General features: G+C 41.9%; 1 protein-coding gene across 2 annotated transcripts in view; it reads left to right on the top strand.

Moving 5' to 3' along the window:
- The window catches only part of SNTB1 (syntrophin beta 1), a 271,655-nt gene that overhangs the window by 214,591 nt on the left and 33,211 nt on the right, over positions 1-23,853 (top strand). For both annotated transcript variants that reach the window (XM_003933146.4, XM_074387090.1), the window contains exon 4: positions 23,330-23,469. In XM_003933146.4, coding sequence (XP_003933195.3) covers positions 23,330-23,469 — 140 coding nt within the window. The remainder of the gene's footprint in view (positions 1-23,329; positions 23,470-23,853) is intronic.

Here is a 23,853-nt window from a genome sequence, read left to right as displayed (position 1 = left end):
TCAATTGTACAATAAAAAGTAAACACAAGGAACCAATTCTGCCCCAGTTACTTGTTATAAATAGAAAGGTCTCTTACTGGAATGACATATTAAGGGTTATGACTCCTTTCCATTTTAGTCTTGAGTTACTTTAATCAGATATGAGGCTTGGGGAATAAAGAGCTTTGATTATTAAGAGGGGAATTTAGGAATTTGAACCAATGTATTGACATCTGGCCCGAGAGAAACCTCATGTGCCAGGAGGCAGGAAAGAATGACAGAAGGGCCCCAAAGAAAAGCCTGGCCTGCTGCACAGCTGCACTGAGCTGGGCCCGTGCGCTCCAGCTGGCAGGAGACAGTCCATCTGAGCTCCCGACATGAGCCACATGAGTGGCTTTATAATTCTAGCTGCCTGTGCTTGCCCAGGATATAACCTCTCAGAACCACAGTTTCTTCTTCCGTAAATGGGGATAATAATACATACCTCAAAGTGTTGCTGAAATGATGAAGAGTGATGAACTACAGTGTGGTACTCAAATGCCCTTTTTTTTTTGAGACGGAGTCTCGCTCTATCGCCCAGGCTGGAGTGCAGTGGTGCAATCTCGGCCCACTGCAACCTCTGCCTCCTGGGTTCAAGTGATTCTTCCACCCCAGCCTCCCGAGTAGCTGGGACCATAGGTGCGTGCCACCACGCCCAGCTAATTCTTATGTATTTTTATTAGAAACGGGATTTCCTCATGTTGGCCAGGATGGTCTCGATCTCTTGACCTCGTGACCCGCCCAGCTCGGCCTCCTAAAGTGCTGGAATTACAGGCGCGAGCCACGGCGCCTATCCTTGAATGCCCTTTGCTGCCATAACAAAGTACCATCAACTGGGTGGCTTACACTACAAAATGTACAGTCTCACAGTTCTGGAGGCTAGAATTCTAAGATTAAGGTGTCAGCTGGGTTGGTTGCTTCGGACGACTGTAAGGAAGACTGTGTTCCATGCCTGTCTCCTAGCTTCAGGTCACCACCAGATTGCTGACAATCCCTGGCATTTCTTAGCTTGGAAACGTATCACCCTGGTCTCGTCCTTCATGCTGATGTGGCCTCTTCCCTGTGTACATGTCTGTGTACGCATGTCCCCTTTCATTAGCACACCAGTCACGTTGGGTTAGGGGCTCGACCTATTCCAATATGACCTCATCCCAATTTAACTTATGACATCTACAACGACCCTATTTCCAGGTAAGGTGACATTCTGAGGTACTGGGGTCAGGACTTCAACGTATGAATTTGGGGGAACACAATTTAACTCATAATACTGCTCGTCAGAATAGACTCTCATACATGTTCACTCTCTCAGTCTTTTCCCCTCTTGATAGAGAGAATTCTTTTCCTGACATGTAGATTTTTAAATCATCAGCTTTAAAAGACTCAAAATCAAATACGTTTTCTCTAAACTTTTCTCTCCTAACTGCTCCTTCTAACTTACTACATTTTTTTTTTCTTTTTGAGATGGAATTTTACTCTGTCTCCCAGGCTAGAGTACAGTGGTGCAATTTTGGCTCACTGCAACTTCCACCTCCTGGGTTCAAGCAATTCTCCTACCTAAGCCTGCGGAGTAGCTGGTACTACAGGCACGCACAATCGTGCCTGACTCATTTTTGTATTTTTAGTAGAGATGAGGTTTCACAGTGTTGGCCAGGCTGGTCTTCAACTCCTGACCTCAGGTGATCCACTTGCCTCAGTCTCCCAAAGTTCTGGGTTTACAGGTGTGAGCCAGGGTGCCCAGCCCTAACTTACTACACTTTTAAGAGAGCCAAAGATATAGCAAATCACAAATGATTCTGACCTTATTCAAATACAATATTGTATAATTCAGTTAGGGCATTAACTTGAAAGTTGCGTTTAGACTTTACTCAGAGGAAGATGAGCTAAGCAAACAGATAAACAGATTAAAAGGGAATGTTTACAGGTCTAAAGAACAATCGAGTTGTACTGGTAGGGTATTTTTAACTCTGAACAAAACAAAACAAAACAAAAAGAACAATCCACTATAAAGTACTAGATGGAATTTGTTTTCATGCAAACAAGAAGCCTTCATTTCCAACAGCTGGACTTTGAAGCTGTCCTGAGGAAGTGGCTGTGTCCTCTGGGAGATCCAGGTGTTCCCAGTTGAGCCAAGACACTGAGGGTGTGTGGCAAATAAATATTTTGACTCTAAATGGAATGGTTGCTGAGAAAGCCTTCTAGGAGTCAAAGACTCCTCGTAAAGTCATCCCTTTATGAGAGAAGAGATGACGAGGTAGGCAAGTCCAGATCCAGAAATCTGAATCTGGGAGGTGAAAACAGTTTCACAGTCACGGAGTAAGGGTTTCTCTGGAGGGAGGTGTTAAAACGCGAACTCTGAATGAAGAGACTCCCCAGCACAGGCGTTGTGTGAGCAACACGGCCTTTTATTCACCAGGGTGCGGGTGGGCTGAGGCTGAAAAGGGCGTCAGAGGAGGGCAGTGGGATAGGAGTTGGTTTTATAGGTTTGAGGTAGGCAGTGGAAAGTTACAGAAGTTACGGTTTAGGGTGGATTTTTGCAAGCTGGAAGGGGGTTGTAGGTTTGCAAGCTGAGAGGGGGTCGTAGGGTGTCGAGTCACCCTACGACCAAGGTTAGTTACAAAGTCCAGTGGCCTTAGCAATTGGGGCAGGAATAAGGAACAATAGAGAATGTCTTAAAGTTAAGTAGCTACCTCAGGGGTTGATCATTTCTTCCTCTTTTCATAATCTTCCAGTTGCTTTAGATTTTCCGGGAACCCCTCTGGAGTGTCCGTGCAGGTCACAGAGGTTAACATGGCGTCCCTGGAGTCATTAGTTGGCCCAAAAGACCTTACAGGAGGGAAGGGACACAATAAGCTGTCAAGAAGTAAAAACAATTTAGTCACCGAGAATGCACACAAAATCATTCAACATGGAAATGGAAGGGGGGCACACAGCAATTCCAGTCTGTGATCCAAGTTCATGGCCAGGATTTCTCCCAGAGTGCTACATGGGGCGGGTGGGGGATCGTACTAGGAGGTGGTGAGTTGGTAATGTAATGACTCACCCTCTGTCTCCCTTCTGTGGCTCCCAACTGAGAGCCAGAGGGAATGATGAACTAATGGGAATCAACAACAACAATAACAAGAAAACTCACTGATCACTGAGCAAGTGCCCAGTAAGCACAAATGCCAAACTCGGGTAAATGTCAGATTCTGCAGAGCATGGCCTAAGCCATGTGTCTTGCCTCCTGTGCACTCTAGAATGCTGGGGTCTACAACGTAAGTGGATGGGGTGGACCAAACTACCCAGTCTGCCCAGGATCAGCCGGGTGTGTATGTTCTCAGTGTGCAGACACAGGGACTTGAGTGATAGGGTAGTGATCACAGACACCCACACCCACTTAAACAAACATGATAATGCCTTCTATTAAAAGAGGCCTGATGACAATTCTTAGAAGTGAACAATCAGATTAATTAATAACCCTTCTTTCCTCGGAGAGGAAGTTAAGTAGAAAGAAAGAAATGGGGGATACTCTTTCTCCCCTTTGAAGCAATCCTTCAGCAGAGCTCCACTCGGCTTTTCCAGAGGCAGAGGAGGGCACAGCGTAGCCACTCACCCGAAACTTAATGAGCCACAGCCTCAGGTGAATGGGTCTGGTTCTTGCAATTTGTTAGTCCAACTCGATGGTATTTATCTTGAACATGCAGTAAAACAGAGATGCAGAGTGACCCAAGTAGAATCTAACAAACTTTTTTTGTTTCGTTTTGTTTTTTGAGACGGAATCTCACTCTGTCATCCAGGCTGGAGTGCAGTGGCGCAGTCTCAGCTTGCTGCAACCTCTGCCTCCCAGGTTCAAGCGATTCTCCTGCTTCAGCCTCCTGAGTAGCTGGGACTACAGGTGTGCACCACCATGCCCAGCTAATTTTTGTTTATTTAGTAGAGACAGATTTCACTATTTTGGCCAGGCTGATCTTGAACTCCTGGCCAGTTTGTGGTCAAGAGGCCCACCTCGGCCTCCCAAAGTGCTGAGATTATAGGCGTGAGCCATTGCACCTGGCCAAACTAAAATAGGAGATTTATTTTATTTTATTTTATTTTATTTTATTTTTATTTTTTTGAGACATAGTCTCTCTCTGTCACCCAGGCTGCAGTGCAGTTACCCTGGTTGGCCCACTGCAACACTCCACGTCCCAAGTTCCAGGCAATTCTCATGCCTCAGCCTCCCGAGTAGCTGAGATTACAGGCATGCATCACCAGGTTTGGCTAATTTTTGTATTTTTAGTAGAGACAAGGTTGTATCATGCTGGCCAGGCTGGTCTCAAACTCCGGACCTCAGGTGATCTGCCCTCCTTGGCCTCCCAAAGTGCTGAGATTCAGGTGTGAGCCACTGCGTCCAGCCTTCTAATAACTATTTTAAAGCAAGAAGAGACATTAGAAACACTTAACTAGAATTTGTTTTAGGATGTATCCATTTTGAAGTGCTGCCTCATTAGTAGTGAGCAAATGAGGCGAAGCAATTGAAAGGCCAAGTTCATGCAGTTGGCATGGCCCTGTGCTGTGACGAAGCCTACATAGACCTTCCTCTGCCTTCCACCTCCTCTTCCTGCAATGCTGTATGAAGAGAGGAGATTTAAAACCTGGCTGCACACTTATCTCCTTAGATATGTGTGCTCTGCCCCAAGGTTGGCTTCATTATGAAATCCCAGAGACCAAGGCATTACTTTTCATAGAGTCATCAAGGGCCTCTGCTAGAGTACATTAACATCTGACCTTCTGCATGCTCAGTAAATAAGGTAACTTGGAAAACATCTACTTCGTTTTTGCAAGTCTGCAAAGGGAAAAAAAGAAAACTGGAAAATTGACTGAAAGTATAGTGGGTTTTGGCCACGTTCTTATTATTAATTTCCTGTCTCTATGGCTTGGTAGGAAGTTCTGAGGACAGGATGCCGAGGAGCCCAAGAATTTTGATAGTCTTGTGACCTTGCTGGTTTAAACAGTGCTACACCAGGCCTCTTTTGTCTCTTCACCCGCTTCCTTATCTCAAAAGAAGCCACATGTTTCTTTAAAACATTTTTATTGTAGCATTTAGAAAATTACATAAGTAGGCCGGGCAAGCTGGCTCACGCCTGTAATCCCAGTACTTTGGGAGGCCGAGGCAGGTTGATCACCTAAAGTCAGGAGTTTAAGAACAGCCTGGCCAACATGGTGAAACCCCATCTCTATTTTTAAAAATACAAAAATTAGCTTGGATGGTGGCACACCTGTAATCCCAGCTACTCGGGAGGTTGAGGCGGGAGAATCACTTGAACCAGGGAGGTGGAGGTTGCAGTAAGCTGGGATGTCACCAACAGAGTGAGACTCTAAAAACAGGAAAGTCCCACACATAATAGTGGGAGACTTTAACATCACATTGTCAATATTAGACAGAGCAACGAGACAGAAAATTAACAAGGATATCCAGGACTTGAACTCAGACCCGGAACAAGTAAACTTAATAAACATTTACAGAACTCTCCACCCCAAATCCACAAAACATACATTCTTCTCGTACCACATCACACCTACTCTAAAAGTGACTATATAATTGGAAGTCAATCAGTCCTCAGCAATTGCATAACATTTCACAGGTTTGAATGAAATATTGGTTGGCTGCTTGTTTGTTATTTCCCTCCCTTATTCCTTCCTGTCTCCACTGTTAAGCACAATGATTGACATAAAAGAGGTTTTCAATACCTATTTTTAGACTGCATTCTAGCCTGGGCAATAAAGCAAGACTCCCGTTCTCTCTCCCTCTTTCTCTTCCTCTTTCTCTCTAAAAAAAAAAAAACAAAAAAAAACAGGAAAGAAAATTGCATAAGTAATTCCTGTTTATGGTTTATTTTTGATAAAATAAAAAAAATACCCAAAATTCTATCCTTTGGAGATAATTATTTCTGTGTGTAGTTTTATGAAAAAAAGAAAAGTTATAAGTTATCATGACGTTTCACCGTTTTGGAAGCTGCTTTTCCCAAACAACAATATATAGAGTTTTTTTCTTTCCCAGGCAAACACTGTTTGCATTCTATCACTATAGATCAATTTGCATTTTCTAGAATTTTATTCAGTATCCATATTTTTCTTTCTTTTGTGTGGCTTCTCTCACTCTGCAAAATTATTTTGAGATTCATTCGTGGTGTTGCATGTACCAATAGTTTATTCCTTTCTTCTGGCTGAATATTATTATTATTCCATTGCATAGATATACAATTAGCTTATGCATTCACCTATTGATGGACATTTGGGCTTTTTGAACTATAGGTACTAAAAACTAAGAATATTTCTATACAAGTCTTTATATGGTCATATTTTTCATTTCTCTTGGGTTAATATCTAGAAGTGAAATCACTAGATCAAATAGTAAACATATGTTTAACTTTTAAAAGAAACCACCACAGCGTTTTTTGAAATGGTTGTACCATTATTCAGTCTCAACAATGTATGAGAATTTCAGTTTCTCCTCATCCTTACTAAACTTGATATGGTCAGTCATTTTAATTTCATTCATTCTAATAGGGGTGTAGTGATATCTCATGTAGCTTAAATTACATTTCCCTAATGACTAATAATGTTGCACATCTTTTAATGTGCTTATTTGAGGTTGATGTGTATTATCTTTTTTGTTGTTGTTTTACAGATGGGGTTTCACCGTGATGGTCAGGCCAGTTTTGAACTCCTGACCTCAGGTGATCCACCCACCTCAGCCTCCCAAAGTGCTAGGATTACAAGCATGAGCCACCGAGCCTGGCGATGTGTATTATCCTTGTTGAACTGTTTATATTCATTTTGGTTGAGTTTCTTTCTTGTGACTGAGTTTTGAGAGTACTGTATGTATTTGGATGTAACTGCTCAAGGGGTTCATCTTGCTCACTGCCTACACAGAGCCGATTCATCAAGACAGGGGGAATTGCAATAGATAAAGAGTAATTCACGCAGAGCCAGCTGTGCTGGAGACCAGAGTTTTCTTATTACTCAAATCAGTCTCTGAGCATTCAGGGAGCTGAGTTTTTAAGGATAGCATGGTGGGTAGTGGGGAAGCCAGTGAGCCAGGAGTGCTGATTCGTCCAGAGATGAAATCATAGGGATTGAAGCCGTCTTTTTGTGCTCAGCCAGTTTCTGAGTGGGGGGCCACAAGAGCAGATGAGCCAGTTTATTGATCTGGGTGGGCCCAGCTGATCCATGAAGTACAGGCTCTGCAAAATATCTCAAGCACTGATCTTAGGAGCAGTTTAGGGAGGGTCAGAATCTTGTGGTCTCCAGCTGCATGACTCCTAAAGCGTAATTTCTAAACTTGTGGCTAATGTTAATCCTACAGAGGCAATCTAGTCCCCAGGCAAGAAGGAGGTCTGCTTTGGGAAAGGGCTGTTACCGTCTTCGTTTAAACTATAAACTAAGTTTCTCCCAAAGCTCGTTCAGACTTCGCTAAGGAACGAACAAGGACAGCTTGGAAGTTAGAAGCAAGATGGAGTCAGTTAAGTTAGATCTCTCTTACTGTCTCAGTCATAATTTTGCAAAGGTGGTTTCAATCCCTCCCTTTGGGTTTTATAATACCTTAATCTTTTTTTTTTTTTTTTTTTTTTCTTTTTTTGTGACGGAGTTTCGCTCTTGTTACCCAGGCTGGAGTGCAATGGCGCGATCTTGGCTCACCGCAACCTCCGCCTCCTGGGTTCAGGCAATTCTCCTGCCTCAGCCTCCTGAGTAGCTGGGATTACAGGCACGTGCCACCATGCCCAGCTAATTTTTGTATTTTTAGTAGAGGCCGGGTTTCACCATGTTGACCAGATGGTCTCAATCTCTTGACCTCGCGATCCACCCGCCTTGGCCGCCCAAAGTGCTGGGATTACAGGCGTGAGCCACCGCGCCAGCCTTATAGTACCTTAATCTTAAGGTGTAGGCTATGAAGAGAGGAAAAGGCTGTGGATCGCTCTGGCTTTTTCCTGCTGACAGGATGTAATGGGAATGGGAGTGAATCCCTAGGGGAGGAGAGTGGGACCGTTTTCCATAAACTTTTTAGAACTCTTTACAATTTTTCATCAAACAGATTAGTTTTTAAAGAAAACTTTGTCATTTGGACACATGGGCTCACATTCTGGCCCCATATCAGTATGATTTTAATGTTTTTATCTAAGAAAAAAAAGCCAAATAATTTCTTTTACATTTTCACCAACTTGTCTATACCCACAGAATTTTTACAAGATCAGCCCTTTACAAACACTTTTCACTTTGCTTAAACCTTGGTTTCGTTCCATTGCCTTTTTAGGTTAAGACATCTTTTTTTTTTTTTTTTTTTAAATTCTGAGACTGAGTATCGCCCTGTCACCCAGAGCGGGCACAGTGGCGTGATCTCAGCTCACTGCAACCTCCGCCTCCTGGGTTCAAGCAGTTCTCCTGCCACAGCCTGCCGAGTAGTTGGAATTACAGGCACAAGCCACCACACCCAGCTAATTTTTTGTATCATTAGTAAAGATGGGGCTTCACAATGCTTGCCAGGCTGGTCTCCAACTCCTGACCTCGTGATCCACCTGCCTCAGCCTCTCAAAGTGCTGGGATTATAGGCTTGAGCCACTGCATCGGCCAGGTTAAGACATCTTTAAAACCCTCTGAACTAGACAAAATTATATTCCCTTTAGGAAAAGCCATATTCCCATGCCTTCTTATAATCTTTTACCAAACACACATTCCCTACACACTTTGTATGAAAAACTGTTTTTCCAGGGGTCTCAATTACATGTTTCAATGTTAACTCTTAGCAACTTTTATTTTTAGTGAAAAATCTGATGAGTAAGTGATTTTAATTTCGTATTAGGGGTGGAGCCTAGGACATCAGACAGAAATGAAGATAAGGTCTGATTCCTTTTAGCATAGCCAGTGAGCATGGCTTTCCACATGATTCCAGGCCTTATCTATAATCCAATGCTCCAAAGGAGGTAAATTGAATAATTTTCAAAAGTCAAGGAAACAGTTTGACCTTAAAGTGTTTAGCAAATTTGGTGTCTGACCTTAATTTAGATCAAGTGTCTACATTTTTAAGACATGTTGTTTTACCAATAATCTTTAAAACTCTTTCCAAAATATGACGAACGTCACATGAACCAAAGGCATTAAAATTTCCATCTTTCTGACACAGTATTTGATTCAAGTACTTATTTTTCTAAGCCAATTCATCAGAGCTCTTTTATATATAAACATACAACACATATAAATACACAGACAGATGAAGATTCAACACCTGTACAATTTTTCATTAAGCCAGTTTCTTAATTGGATGACTGGCTTCAGGATGAAGCCCCTGGAGGAACAGGGCCAGGAAAGCATGCATTTCTAGGGCCAGATAAGTAGCAAATAAACAGGCGAAGGCAAAGATGGATTCCCAAGTGCCATTTTATACTGGTTTGTGGATCCCTAAGAGGAGGGAAATACCACGGGAGAAGATAGTGCAGTGGCTCTACCCTGAATTTCCTTGAAAGGCAACCCAAAGCCAATCAGCTCATTTTGTTATCAGCCCATCCCCCATGGGAGTTTCATTCCCCAGTGGGGATGTGTGCAGAGTCAAGTATCCCTCCATAACTATCAGCCATCCCTTATTTTTGTATTTCCTACCTAGCTATTATAATGTGATGTAATTTCTGATACAAACTCAAAATTGTCAGATAACACAGTGTGAAACAGAACAGAGCCTTTGATTTTGAAAAGGATTTACTAGCTTTTAACTCCTGGGATTTCATGAGGAAAATAGAGGCTTTTTTTCCCAAACAGGTGTGGCACCTCCTGTTTTTCATAATGAGTCCCGGGTTACCAGAAGTTATCTCAGGGCCTCTCAGGTGTGCGCTAAGAGTGACAAGAGAAAAAAATGGAGAAAAATAGTCAACTGAGAAGAAAAAAACCTTTTCCAGAAAAACAAGTGCCAAGAAGAGAAAAACATAAAAGCCTTTTAAACATTTCTATTGTTTGTTTATCCACTTTTAATTAAGCTGACTTTTAACCATAGTGCTCTTTAAAAAAGAAATCCTTTCAAATCTCTTATTACCTGACTTTAGTGGCTTCTGAACTTTACCAAAGGTAACCTCCTAAGTGCTTCAAAGATATGATAAGTGGTTTCTTTTCCTTTTCTTTTCTTTTTTTTTTTTCTCTTTTTCTTTTTTTTTAAGTAACATTTAGAATCTCCACAAGGTAGTTCAGAGAAAGGAAAATTCAAGAGAGGAAATCAAAAGCTAACTGTGGGGGGAAAAAACCTCAATAAATGGCAAAGGTACACAAATAAAAAACCAGAAAGGAATCATTCCAGAAGCCAATGACTGAACCCAGGTCACCACTGTCAAAAGAAAAAGCCTTAGCTACTGAGCTGTGCAGCATTGAGCAGTTTCTAGTACTTTTCCCAGAAGGAGCCTAGAGAAGCCAATTTCAAGGTTTCAAGGCTTTTAACTGCTCAAGAAAAAACGTTAGGATTAACTATGACATGAAGCCCCAAATTCCTTTCCTCTGGATGGTGGAAACCAAAAGAAAGTATTTCCATGTGGTCAGAAGGGTAAGCTCTTAAGGACATGAAACAAGACTGAGAAATTTCATACAGCATTGGTTTCAGGGACCCCAAAGTTTGTAACTGACCAGTCTGCCAAGCTGGCTTGAAAAGAGGGCTTAGCTGGGCGCAGTGGCTCACGCCAGTAATCCCAGCACTTTGGGAGGCCAAGACCAGCTGAGGCCAGGAGTTGGAGATCAGCCTGACCAATATGATGAAATCTCATCTCTATTGAAAATACAAAAATTGGCCGGGCGCGGTGGCTCAAGCCTGTAATCCCAGCACTTTGGGAGGCCGAGGCGGGTGGATCACAAGGTCAAGAGATCGAGACCATCCTGGTCAACATGGTGAAACCCTGTCTCTACTAAAAATACAAAAAATTAGCTGGGCATCGTGGCGCATGCCTGTAATCCCAGCTACTCAGGAGGCTGAGGCAGGAGAATTGCCTGAACCCAGGAGGCGGAGGTTGCAGTGAGCCGAGATCGCGCCATTGCACTCCAGCCTGGGTAACAAGAGCAAAACTCCGTCCCAAAAAAAAAAGAAGAAAATACAAAAATTAACTGGGCATGGTGGCATGCACCTGCAATCCCAGCTACTCGGGAGGCTGAGATAGGAAAATCACTTGAACCCAGGAGGCAGAGGTGAGATCATGCCATTGCACTCCAGCCTGGGCAAGAAGAGCAAGACTCTGTCTCGAAAAAAAGAAAGCAAGCAAGAAAAGTGGGCTTATAGAGGATTTATCCATGTTCTATCCTGTGACACTCCTCTCTCCATTACAGAATACAGAAAGACAAATTGTTAACACAAAGTACAAAGTATGCTAGATTTGCTACAGCCTAAGACTAGTCTCACAAATCCTTTATCAGATACGTGCTTGTCTCCCAGTCTGTGGCTTGTCTCTTTAGTCTCTTAATAGCTTTAAAAGAGCGGAAGTTTGTAATTTTATTGAAGTTCAACATAACCATTTTTTCACTTATGGATTATGCTTTTGATTTTTGTTTGTCATTGATGTCAGAAACCTTTGCCCAACCCAAGTTCACAAAGCTTTTTTACTGTTTTCTTCAAGAAGTCTTCACGTTTTATGTTCTACAGTTTAGTATAGATTCATCTTGAGTTAATCTTTGTATGTGATGCAAGATGGAAATTGAAGTTAAATTATTTTGCATATGGATATTCAGTATTTCCAGCATGATTTGTTTAAAAACTGCCCTTTTGATTATAAATCATTCTATTATAAGGACACATGCACACGAATGTTCATTGCAGCACTGTTTACAATAGCAAAGACCTGGAACCAACCCAAATGCCCATTGATGATAGACTGGAATGGGAAAATGTGGTACGTATACACCATGGAATATTACGCAGCCATCAAAAATGATGAGTTCGCGTCCTTTGTAGGGACATGGATGAACCTGGAAACCATCATTCTCAGCAAACTGACACAAGAGCAGAAAATCAAACACCGCATGTTCTCACTCATAGGCAGGTGTTGAACAATGAGAACACATGGACACAGGGAGGGGAGCACTACACACTGGGGTCCGTTGGGGGGAAATGGGGGAGGGACGGGGGTGGGGAGGTGGGAAGAGATAGCGTGAGGAGAAATGACAGATACAGGTGAGGGGAAGGAAGGCAGCAAACCACACTGCCAAGTGTGTACCTATGCAACAATCTGGCATGTTCTTCACATGTACCCCAAAACCTAAAATGCAATAAAATAAATAAATAAATAAATAAATAAATAAAATTCCAAATTCCATCCAATATTCCACAGAGATATTATAAATAAAAAAACAAAATGCTGCCCAAAAAATAAACTGCCCTTTCTTCACTGAATTTTTCTTACCCCTTTGTTCAAATTTTGTTCCCTTTTATATGTGAATCTGTTCAGTTCTTCTTTCTCCACTCTGTTCAGTTGATCTTTTTGCCTGTCTTTATGCTAATACCACACTCTGGATTACTGTAGCTATTTAATAACACTTCAGGTCAGATAGTTCTTCAATTTTCTTTTTCCTTTTCAAAGTGTCTTAGCTATTCTAGGTTCTTGGTATTTTCCATGTAAATTTTAGAGTCAGCTTGTCAATCTCTACCAAGAAAAAAAATTGTTTTTTAAAAGCCTGCTGGAAGTTTTACTGGAATTCAGTTGAATCTGTACATCATTTAGAGACAACTAAAATCTTAATAATATTGATCCTCCAACCCACAAATACAGTGTATTTTTCCATTTGTTGAGGTCTTCTTTAATTTCTCTCAGCAATGTTTTATGGTCTTCAATATGGAGGTCTTGCCAGTGATTCGTCATACTTATCCCTAAGAATTCCATATGTTTATGCTGGTGTAAATGATATAATTTGTTTCAATTTCTGTTTATTGCTAGTATAGGCAAATATAATTTTTTTCTTTTTTTTGAGACGGAGTCTCACGTTGTCACCCTGGCTGGAGTGCAGTATCACAATCTTGGCTCACTGCAACCTCCGCCTCCCAGGTTCAAGTAATTCTCCTGCCTCAGTCTCCCGAGTAGCTGTAATTACAGGCACCCACCACCATGCCTGGCTAATTTTTGTATTTCTAGTAAAGAGGGAATTTCACTACGTTGGTCAGGCTGGTCTCCAACTCCTGACCTCAAGTCTTCGGCCAGTCTCAGCCTCCCAAAGTGCTGGGATTACAGGCCTAATTTTTGTATTTTTAGAAGAGACAGGGTTTGTCATGCTGGCCAGGCTGGTCTTGACCTCAAGTGATTTGCCCCCCTTGGCATCCCAAAGTGTTAGAATTACAACCATGAGCCACTACGCCACACCTGCTGAATGCCAAGTGTTTCTTAAATCAGAAACAGATGTTGGGTTTTGTCCTTACTTTTTTAATATGGTGAATTTTATTGATTGATTTTTAATTTGTTTTTAAATAGCTACAGGAATGCTTTTTTGGGTTAATCCCTGCTTAGTCATGATGAATTACCATTTCAATATAATTTTAGATTCATTTTGCTTATGTTTTGTTTAGAATTTTTGGAACTGTGTTCATGAGGAGTATTGGTTTATAGTTTTCTATTTTCTTAATATCTTTGTCTTATTTTGGATCAGTATAAATCTAGCCTGTAGAATGAGTTGGAAGTATTCCTACTATTCCATTTTCTGAAAGAATTATATATAATTGGTATTATTTCTTAAGTGCTTGATAGAATTTCTCAGTGAAGTCATCTGGCCCTTGAGTATTTTGGGAAGAAACATTTTTAACTACCAATTCAGTTTCTTTAAGAGAGACAGTACTGTTCAAGTATTTCATTCTTTCCTTTTTTTCTTTTTACTTCTTTTCTTTTTTTTTTTTTTTTTTTTTTTTTGAGATGGAGTTTCCCTCTTTCACCTAGGCTGGAGTGAAGTGACGCGATCTTGGCTCACGGCAACCTCTGTCCTCCAGGTTCAAGTGATTCTCCTGCCTCAGCCTCCTGAGTAGGAGCAGCTGGGATTACAGGCATTCGCCACCATGCCTGGCTAATTTTTGTATTTTTAGTAGAGATGGGGTTTCGCCATGTTGGCCAGGCTGGTCTCGACTTCCTGACCTCAGGTGACACATCTGCCTTGGCCTCCCAAAGTGCTAGGATTACAGGCATGAACCACTATGCCCAACTGTTCCAATATTTCTTCTTGAATATGCTTTAGTAGTTTGTGTCTTTCAAGGAATTTGTCAATTTCATCTGTGTTGTTAAGTTTATTGGCATAAAATTCTTCTTACATTCCATTATCATACATTTAATGCTTTTTTAAATTATTATTATTATTTATAAAGAGGATCTCGTTATGTTTCCCACGCTGTTCTGAAACACCTGGCCTCAAGCAATCTTCCCATTTCAGCCTACCAAAGCACTGAGTTTATAAGTAAGAGCACCACATCTGGCCTTATATTTAATATCTGCAGTGTATGTAGCGATGTCCCCTCTTTCATTTATTTTATTTTATTTTATTTTACTCTTAAGTCCTGGGATACATGTGCAGAACATGCAAGTTTGTTACATAGGTATACATGTGCCATGGTGGTTTGCTGCGCCTATCAACCCATCATCTAGGTTTTAAGCCCCACATGCATCAGATATTTCTCCTAATGCTCTCCTTCCCTTACCCGCTACCCACCGACAGGCCCTGGTGTGTGATGTTCCCCTCCCTGTGTCCATGTGTTCTCACTGTTCAACTACCACTTATGAGTGAGAATATGCAGTGTTTGATTTTCTGTTCCTGTGTTAGTTTGCTGAGAATGATGGTTTCCAGCTTCATCCATGTCCCTGCAAAGGACATGAACTGATTTTTATCTCTGATACTCATAATTTGTGTTTTCTCTCTCATTTTCATGGTCTGGCTGGCTAGAGATTTATTGACTTTATTGATCTCAAAGAACCAGATTTTGGTTTTGTTGAATTTTCCAATGCTTTTATATTTTCTTTTTCATTGATTTCTGTACTTGTCTTTATTATTTCCTATTTTCTGCTTATTTTTGTTTAATTTTTTTTTCTATTTCTAGTTTATTAAGGTGAAAGCTGAGACCATTGACTTGAATTCTTTCTTTTCTAATATTGGCATTAATTGTCCATTTCTTCTTAGTCCTGCTTTAGCAACATTTTGAAGATATTGATATGTGGTGTTTTTATTTTTCTTAGGCCTCCATTATTAATTTTTAATTTAATTCCATTTTGGTCAAACATAACATTGTTTAACTTGAATATATTTAAATTTATTGAAACTTGATTTAATACCCAGAGTATGGTCTATCCTGTTAATTCTCTGTGTACTTGACATGAATGGGTATTCTGCTATTGTTCTGTTTTGTTTTTTGTTTTTTGTCTTTGTTTTTGAGACAGAGTTTTGCTCTTGTGGCCCAGGCTGGAGTGCAATGGTGTAGTCTCGGCTCACTGCAACCTCCGTCTCCTGGGTACAAGCGATTCTCCTGCCTCAGCCTGCCAAGAAGCTGGAATTACAGGCGCCCACCACCATGCCCGGCTAATTTTTGTATTTTAATAGAGATAGGGTTTCACCATGTTGCTCAGGCTGGTCTCAGACTCCTGATCTCAGGTGACCCTTCTGCCTTGGCCTCCCAAAGTGCTGGGATTGCAGGCATGAGCCACCACACCCAGCCATGCTGTTGCTGAACATATATTATTGTTTTAAAATATGGATGTGTTATAATTTACTCAACCAAAATTCTATTATTATATATTTTAGCATATTTCCCATTGCCTGCAATTATAAACCATACCAAGGTGGATGCCCCCATAGTCGAATCTTTGTGCACAACTTCATTGGTTATTGTCGTGGGTTGAATAGCATCGTTCCCAATATTCATATTCACCTGGGACCTCAGAAGTGACCTGATTTGGAAATTGGATTGTTGCAAATATAATGAAGTCGAATTGAGTTCATACTGGATTAGAGTATGGAGGCTATATGAAGACACACAGAAAGAAGTCTGTGTGAGAGTGGTGGCAGAGACTGGTGTGAGGCAGCTCCATGCCAAGGATGCTGGTAGCCACCAGAAGCTAAGAAGAGTCCAGGAAGGATTCGTCCCTAGCAGCTTTAGAGGAAGCATGGTCCTGCAGACACCTAGGATGATTCTTACTTGTTTATTTTTTTAGATGGAGTCTTGCTCTGTCTTCCAGGCTGGAGGGCAGTGGTGCTGCCTCGGCTCACTGCAATCTCCGTCTCCTGGGTTCAGACACCATAACCCAAGCACCGGAGTCTCACCATGCTAACCTGTACACTGACTCTGATGAGTGTTCCAGTGATGAACTGGCATTTGAGGCTATAATGGCTTTTATAAATCCCTAGCCAGTTTCAGAATTTGGCAGAAAGAGCAAGCTTGAAAGCAAGAACGGCTGCTGTTGGTTGTGGGGAGAGCTGACCTGTTAACAACAACAAAAAAAATGATGCTCTCCGGGCCGGGCATGGTAGCTCATGCCTGTAATCCCAGCACTTTGGGAGGCCAAGGCAGGCAGATCACCAGAGGCCAGGTAGTTGAGAGCAGCCTGGCCAACACAGTGAAACCCCATCTCTACTAAAAATGCAAAAATTAGCTGGGCATGGTGGCATGCTCCTGTAATCCCAGCTACTCTGAATTGTTTGAACCCGGGAGGTGGAGATTGCAGTGAGCCGAGGCAGCACCACTGCACTCCAGCCTGGAAGACAGAGCAAGACTCCATCTAAAAAAATAAACAAGTAAAAATAAAATAAAAACAAAAATGACTTCCTCTTTAGTGTCCCATGGTCAGAACATATTTTTCATGCTATCCTTTTCACCTTACTTTATTTTTCGTCATTATCTTAACATCCATCCACGTAATGCATCACTCATTCTACTCCTCTTTTTTTTTTTTTTTTTTTTTTTTTTCTGAGACTAAGTCTCACTGTTGCCCAGACTGGAGTGCAATGGTGCAATTTCTGCTTACTGCAATCTCTGTCTCCTGGGTTCAAGCCATTCTCATGCCTCAGCTTCCTGAGTAGCTGGGACTACAGGCATGTGCCACCATGCCCTAATTTTTGTATTTTTAGTAGAGACGGGTCTTTACCATGTTGGCCAGGCTGGTCTCAAACTCCTGGCCTCAGGTGATCTGCCCGCCTCGGCCTCCCAAAGTGCTGAGATTACAGGCATGAGCCACCGTGCCCGGCCTCTGCTTCCCGTCTTTAAGCCAATCTTGAATTCAGCAGGTGATTCAGGTACCAGACGGCTTGTGAGAGGAGAGAAGTTAGTCCTGGGAAGCTGAGGCTCCCGAAGAGCACTTTTCTCAACCTTCCTTTTCCAGCCTTGTTCTCATTCTCCTTTGCTTTCTCTTCCTTTTCATTCTCCTTTGCATTCAGCTCTAGATGTCTTTTTTTGTTTTTGTTTTTTGTTTTTTGTTTTTTGAGATAGGGTCTCACTGTGTTGCCCAGGCTGGAGTGCTGTGATGAAATTTCAGCTCACTGCAACCTCTGCCTCCTGGATTCAAGTGTGTCTGAGGCCTCAGCCTCCCAAATAGCTGAGGTTACAGGCATGAGCCACGTGCCAACCAGCTCTAGGTATCTTGTCTGGCTCCTGATTCCTGGGTCCTGGGGATTGTTCAAGACAAGCTAGAAGAGAGCTGGGGATTTGAATGGCCATGCTTAGCACTGTCCCTATGTGCCTGTGACTATATTTAAATGTTGTTTCTCTTCTTTATCAGCCTCCCTGAGAGAGATGGTGCGGGATTAATTATCTAATGTTTGTAAAGCATTTGGAAGTTGATCACTGCTAATTATTATTACACTGATAGCTTGTCCTTTGTTCTAAACACCTAGCAAACTGAGGTGAAACAGACTTCAGTTAAAAAGTTGTTGAGATAAACTCGATTTCCAACACAGAAGCCTTCATGGCCCTTCTTCCTTCTTGAACTTTTTCACTTGTGTTCTCTGTCCCTTACATCCAGACTTTCCTTCCTGCTCATTGGAGCTGGGAGAAATCGTGTGCTTCAGGTGAGCAACTGGGGCAGCTGAACATTTTGAGTACCCACCATGTAGGAAGTTTTATATACGTTATCTCATTTAATCCTCAAAAACACATGCATGGGAGGCCATTCTCAGCATGTGACACATCAGCGAACAAGTGCTCAGAGCACTTAAGTAAGCTGCTCTCATCCCTCAGCTGGGAAGCGGCAAAGCCAGATTTTGAAGACATGCTGTTTGGCTCTAAAGACTGTGAGTTCAGGCCAGGCATGGTGCCTCACGCCTGTAATCCCAGCACTTTGGGAGGCCGAGGTGGGCGAACCACCTGAGGTCAGGAATTCAAGACCAGCCTGGCCAACAAGGTGAAACCCCATCTCTACTAAAAATATATAAATTAGCGGGGTGTGGTGGTGCCCCCCTGTAATTGCAGCTACTTGGGAGGCTGAGGCAGGAGAAATTCTTGAACCCAGTAGGTACAGGTTGCAGTGAGCCAAGATCACACTACTGCACTGTACTCCAGCCTGGGCAACAGAGTGAGACTCTGTCTCAAAAAAAAAAAAAAAAAAAGACTGTGAGCTCTTCCCGCCACGTGTGCTCAAGTAGAAGGTGGAAATAAGTAAGTTAGGAACAGTGAGTTGGTATGAGGCGAAAAAAAGACCTGCATATTGCTTTTTGTTACAAAAAGAGTCCACTGAACAAAGAGCTGTAAAGCAAGAATCCCAGTAGCTGAAGCAGTTCCAGCCTAGTAGCAGGGAATTTTAAACTTAAAAAGATGATTGAATTTTGAAGTTGAAGAGATGCTAGCAGTAATTTAGTCCCACCCCGTCATTTGGCAGAGGAGAAAATTTTGACCCAGCAAAAACAAGTAATTCTTGCCCAAGCTCACTCAGATCTTTAATCTGATGGTCACTATCCTTACCTTAACATAACAGTAAAAAAAATGGCTATGATTTTTAAGGCATTGCCTGTTTACTGTCTGTAAGACAGCTCTGTAAATCCTGTAGGTACATGAATTCATTTAATCCTTACAATTCTGCCGAAGAGACAACAGTATCATTCTTTTCTTTGGAAGAACCCACAAAAAAGGCACTGAAAGGTTCTGGTAAAACTATCTCTCTGGAAATAGTGTGAAGATTCTAGGTTCGTTTTTTGTTTGTTTGTTTTTTGTTTTTTGGGTTTTTTTCCTTTATTTTTTGACAGAGTCTCGCTCTGTTTTGCAGGCTGGAGTGCAGTGGCGCAATCTTGGCTCACTGCAACTCCACCACCTGGGCTCAAGCAATTATGGAGCCTCGGCCTTCCGAGTAGCTGGGACTACAGGGCATGCACCACCATGCCTGTCTAATTTTTGTATTTTTAGTAGAGACAGGGTTTCCACCATGCTGGCCAGGCTAGTTCTGAATTCCTGGCCTCAAGTGATCCGCCCACCTCAGTCTCCCAAAATGTTGGGATTATAGGCATGAGCCACCACGCCCTCCCAGATTCTAGGTGTTTTACAAGAGACAAGATCAGTTTTCAAACTGTATTCCAAATATTAGTAGCAACCCCACTCAGAGAGAGGCATGAGTGGTACAAGGATGAAGACATAAAGTCTCAGAGATGCCAAGATCCCCAAGGAGGCAACCCTGTATAAACCGTGTTTTAATTCTTTTACATATTGTTTTAGGACTTGTGATTTAATCTGGACAGAGAGATTATTGAATTTAAAGAGTTCGGAAGCCACTGAACCAGATGATTTAGGAGACCTGTCTCAAATTAAGGACATTTCCATAATTGTTACCAATTATTTCTTACCCCCACCTCTCAAATTCTGTCCATTTTGTAAACCTTTTCTTTCATGCTCTGTGGAAGTGAATACAGGGACAGGATTCAGCTCACCAAAATTTTGCTTCAGAAAAATTTCAGAATTGAATGTTTTATGCCCTGTCGCCTTTCCTTCACCTTCTTCATTAGAAATCTGATCAGTTCAGGCTGGGCGCGGTGGCTCACGCCTGTAATCCCAGCACTTTGGGAGGCCGAGGTGGGCAGATCACGAGGTCAAGAGATTGAGACCATCCTGGCCAACAAGTTGAAACCCCGTCTGTACTAAAAATACAAAAAAATTAGCCAGGTGTTGTGGCACACACCTGTGGTCCTAGCTACTCGGGAGGCTGAGGGAGAAAAATCGCTTGAACCCGGGAGGCGGAGGCTTCAGTGAGCCAAGATTGCGCCACTGCACTCCAGCCTGGTGTCAGAGCGAGATTTTATCTCAAAAGAAAAAAAGAAATCTGATCAGTTCTTGAGAAACTGATGACTGACTGCTGCACTGAAGACAGGAAGCCGGGCAGAGAGATGGAAATCACATCTGTTTCAGGCATCGTGTGTTAACAAAATGCAGACACGTCTCCAAAACCATCATTCATGTCAGAATACCTTTGGGTGCCGGGAATACTGGATTTGCAATGCATGTTGTCACTAGAACAAAAGCACAAATACTTGAGCCTGACAAAAACTGGTCTTCAAAGGCTTGAAATAATGAAGCATATGTAACACAACGTATAGCTTTTAAAACCCTGTTCTTCAACATGATTTTTCCCCCCTTTGGAAAGTCATGTGTCCCCATAGGCAGCCTTTCACCTTCAAGCATTTACATAGTATTAAAATGACAGCTCTGCATACAGGAATAGTGGAATGTGCCCACTCCACATATTGTCACAGCAGAGTTTGCCATATCCACACAGGGCTCTTTAATACATTGCAAAATGTTTTAGGGCCTTGGGATTATTTAAACCTACATATACCATTTGACACACGGGAGAGTCTGTGATTCCACCAGTAGAGGGGTCTGCATTATACTGTTGGCATTTACTGTTGAGGCTTATTTTGCAAACTTAATATTGCTTTTGAAGAATGATGCTTAGTTGCGTTCACATTTAAATGACTGATTCCGGTCAAAGTTAATGGGGTTGCATCTAACTAGGTAAGTAAGATAGTCACGTTGGGTGGATCATTTGTAGCTTCTTCAATCCTATTTAATGAGCTGGAAAAGTAATTTACTAAGTTTAATGTAGAAGCTGGAGAAAATTTATTCTGAACCCCCACCCCCAACACTTTATGCCTTGAGACCACAGTTTATTCACCTTGCAGGGGCTGGTACATTGCCTTCTCTAACAATTCATTTTGATCTGTTGAAGATGCTGTTGTTCTGTTGGAAAAAGTCCTTTCACGAAAGCAGTAAGCTAAAGCTAGCTTTTCAAATATGCATAAAATGCACAAAGTGAGGAATATGTCAAGCAGTCATTCATGTTCTAGTATAAATAGCTTTACAGCAGCGGAGTGGGGGAGGGCACTTCTTCAGAAACACAGTTATTGTTTGGAACTGCTGGAAGGGAGGCATTAAAATATAAAGGTGATCATCAAGCAGTGAGTTCTTCCTGGGAGATCTTTGGAAAGGCTGGGAAGAAAAGGTATGGAGATTGTCAGCACCAAGGCTATTCTTGGCTTGTCTCATGATTTTTCCCAAGGAAAGTCATTGCTTTGTCATAGTGATGCCATTTCCAAAGGACAGCATTTTTGACATGTTCAGAAATTGGTGTCTGACACAATTTCCCCATCCTGTGTTTTACCGAGGTGTTACCATCTGCCAGCTACCATGCCAAGCATATTACACACACTGTCTCATTTAATCCCCACTATAGCATGATGAGGTAAGTGCTGCTTAACAGGTACTTACATGATGCTTATTCTCCACTGCATTAAGCATTTCTACACATTTTAGCTCATTTAATCTTCCAACCACCCTCTGCCATAGGTACTGTTATTTCTCATTTTACAGATCCAGAAAATGAGATACAAAGAAATCCAATGACTTGCCCAAGACCCTCACAGCTAGTAAATTGGGTAACAGAAATTTGTGTTCAGGCCTGCTAGCTCCACAGTTAGCACTCAAAACCACTGTTGTGTATGATATTATCCTTATCAGTAAGGAAATAGAAGCACAGAGAATATGTTGTCCAGAGTCATACAGGCAATAAGTAATAGACTCAGATTCAGGCAGCCTACATATAGGACCTACAAAACTCAACTCTTATGTTATTCTATAAATCTTCTCTATTTTGATCACTCATTCCTCATACTAGGGTGTCAGCTTAAAGCAAGAGCCACACACATGCTTCTACCTCTGTTCAGATTCCACTGTGGCACTTAAGATAAAGTATTAATAAGACTAGAAAGGGAAGAAATTAGCTTTATCGCTTACTTATCATACTGTCTAATTTACTTTGATTCTGAATAGATTTTTGAGTTGTGACTTGTTATGACACGACTAAATCTTGGATTGGTTGTCAGTGTCAAAAGCAATCTTAACCTCATCTGGAACAGTTCTTCTTTAATGGGCATGGGAAGATTTTGTTAAAAATGCAGATTCTGATTCAACATATCTGGATGAGCCTGAGATCCTAGCAAGCTCCAAGATGATGCCGATGTTACTGGAACACAGTTCTTATTTTGAGTACCAAGGATTGAGCATTCATTGAGTTTTTAAACCAAGATTAAAGATTTATCCTAGGGCCCAGAGTTCAAATGGGAAGGAGAGCATTTTTATAGATGGACGAACATATAGGAAGTTTGGGAAGGGCCAACACTGGGCCAAGGGGATGGTTCATGAGATAAGAGCTGAGCTACACAGATTCTCCAGATTAGAAGAGATTAGAAGACCGTCTGGTTCAATCATCCTACTGATGCTTGAATCCTTTCGCATTCCTGCCAGGTCATCTCGACCCTTGAGTTAATGAATTGTGGGTAGTGAATGGAACTGGACATTCAACAGAACCAGAGAAGTTTCCGGATGGTGCCTGAATCACAGAAACAATCTAAAAGAGCAAAAGACTGACTAGGGGAAGAGGCTGTGATGCCTCACTCTGCGTAGACATTTGTCATCATAGTACATTTTTCAGAGCCTTTATATATTTATTCAAAAACTTTTTAGACCTTACCATTTCATAATTTAAAAAAAAAAAATGCTACTGTACCAGGGAATCAGCTTTAAGTACTTCTTCCCCCAGGCATTTGCCTCCCACTATGAAATAAAGATTCGGTGCTGACTGGCAGGTGAGAAACAGTGACAGATGTGTGGCAGCTGGGCCGCTTCTTGGCTGTCCTGACTATGCATTTCAGGGCTCTTGAGAAAACAGATACTTTCAAGGATCAGGAATCATGGGATCAAGACAAGGTTCTTTCCATTTTGATTTTGCAGCCAAACCAAATGACACTCACTGTATGCCTGAATCCTCTGATTAGGGGGATGCCAACTTCTCTTATCATCCTTTTCTCAGGCTCTTGTTTGATAGTTCTCTGCTTTCTTCTTCAGGTGCCAGGGGAGAGTGAGAAACAGTGGAAGCCAGCCCTGGTTGTGCTGACTGAGAAAGACCTTTTAATCTACGACAGCATGCCACGGAGGAAGGAAGCCTGGTTCAGCCCAGTTCACACGTACCCTCTTCTTGCCACCAGGTAGCCATGACCTTGTGTTTGGTACAATGTGTTTGCAGGTGGATACTATTTTAATCAATTACAATGAGCTCAACATGTTATATTACTGCTCACTGTGGCAGCAGGGGCTGAGAGCTCCTTAAGAATGTTGCCACACGTTTTTAGCCACATCGATTAATGATCATTTATTACCAAACATGAAGCAACAACACAGAGACAAAGAACAAAATACTCACCCATCATGAAGGAACAGTGACATCTGTGAGATGGTCCTCATGGTAACCACCTTCTTGGGCCTCCATCTCACTCCCTTTGGAATGAACTAGACATACGTGTTTGAAGTCTTGAAGTCCAAGTAGAATCACCAAGCATGGCTCTTCACTTGGTGGCACAAAAGAATGTTAT

Source organism: Saimiri boliviensis, chromosome 15, assembly GCF_048565385.1.
Source record: "Saimiri boliviensis isolate mSaiBol1 chromosome 15, mSaiBol1.pri, whole genome shotgun sequence".
In the NCBI taxonomy this organism is placed as follows: domain Eukaryota; kingdom Metazoa; phylum Chordata; class Mammalia; order Primates; family Cebidae; genus Saimiri; species Saimiri boliviensis.
This window is presented reverse-complemented; position numbering and strand designations above follow the sequence as displayed.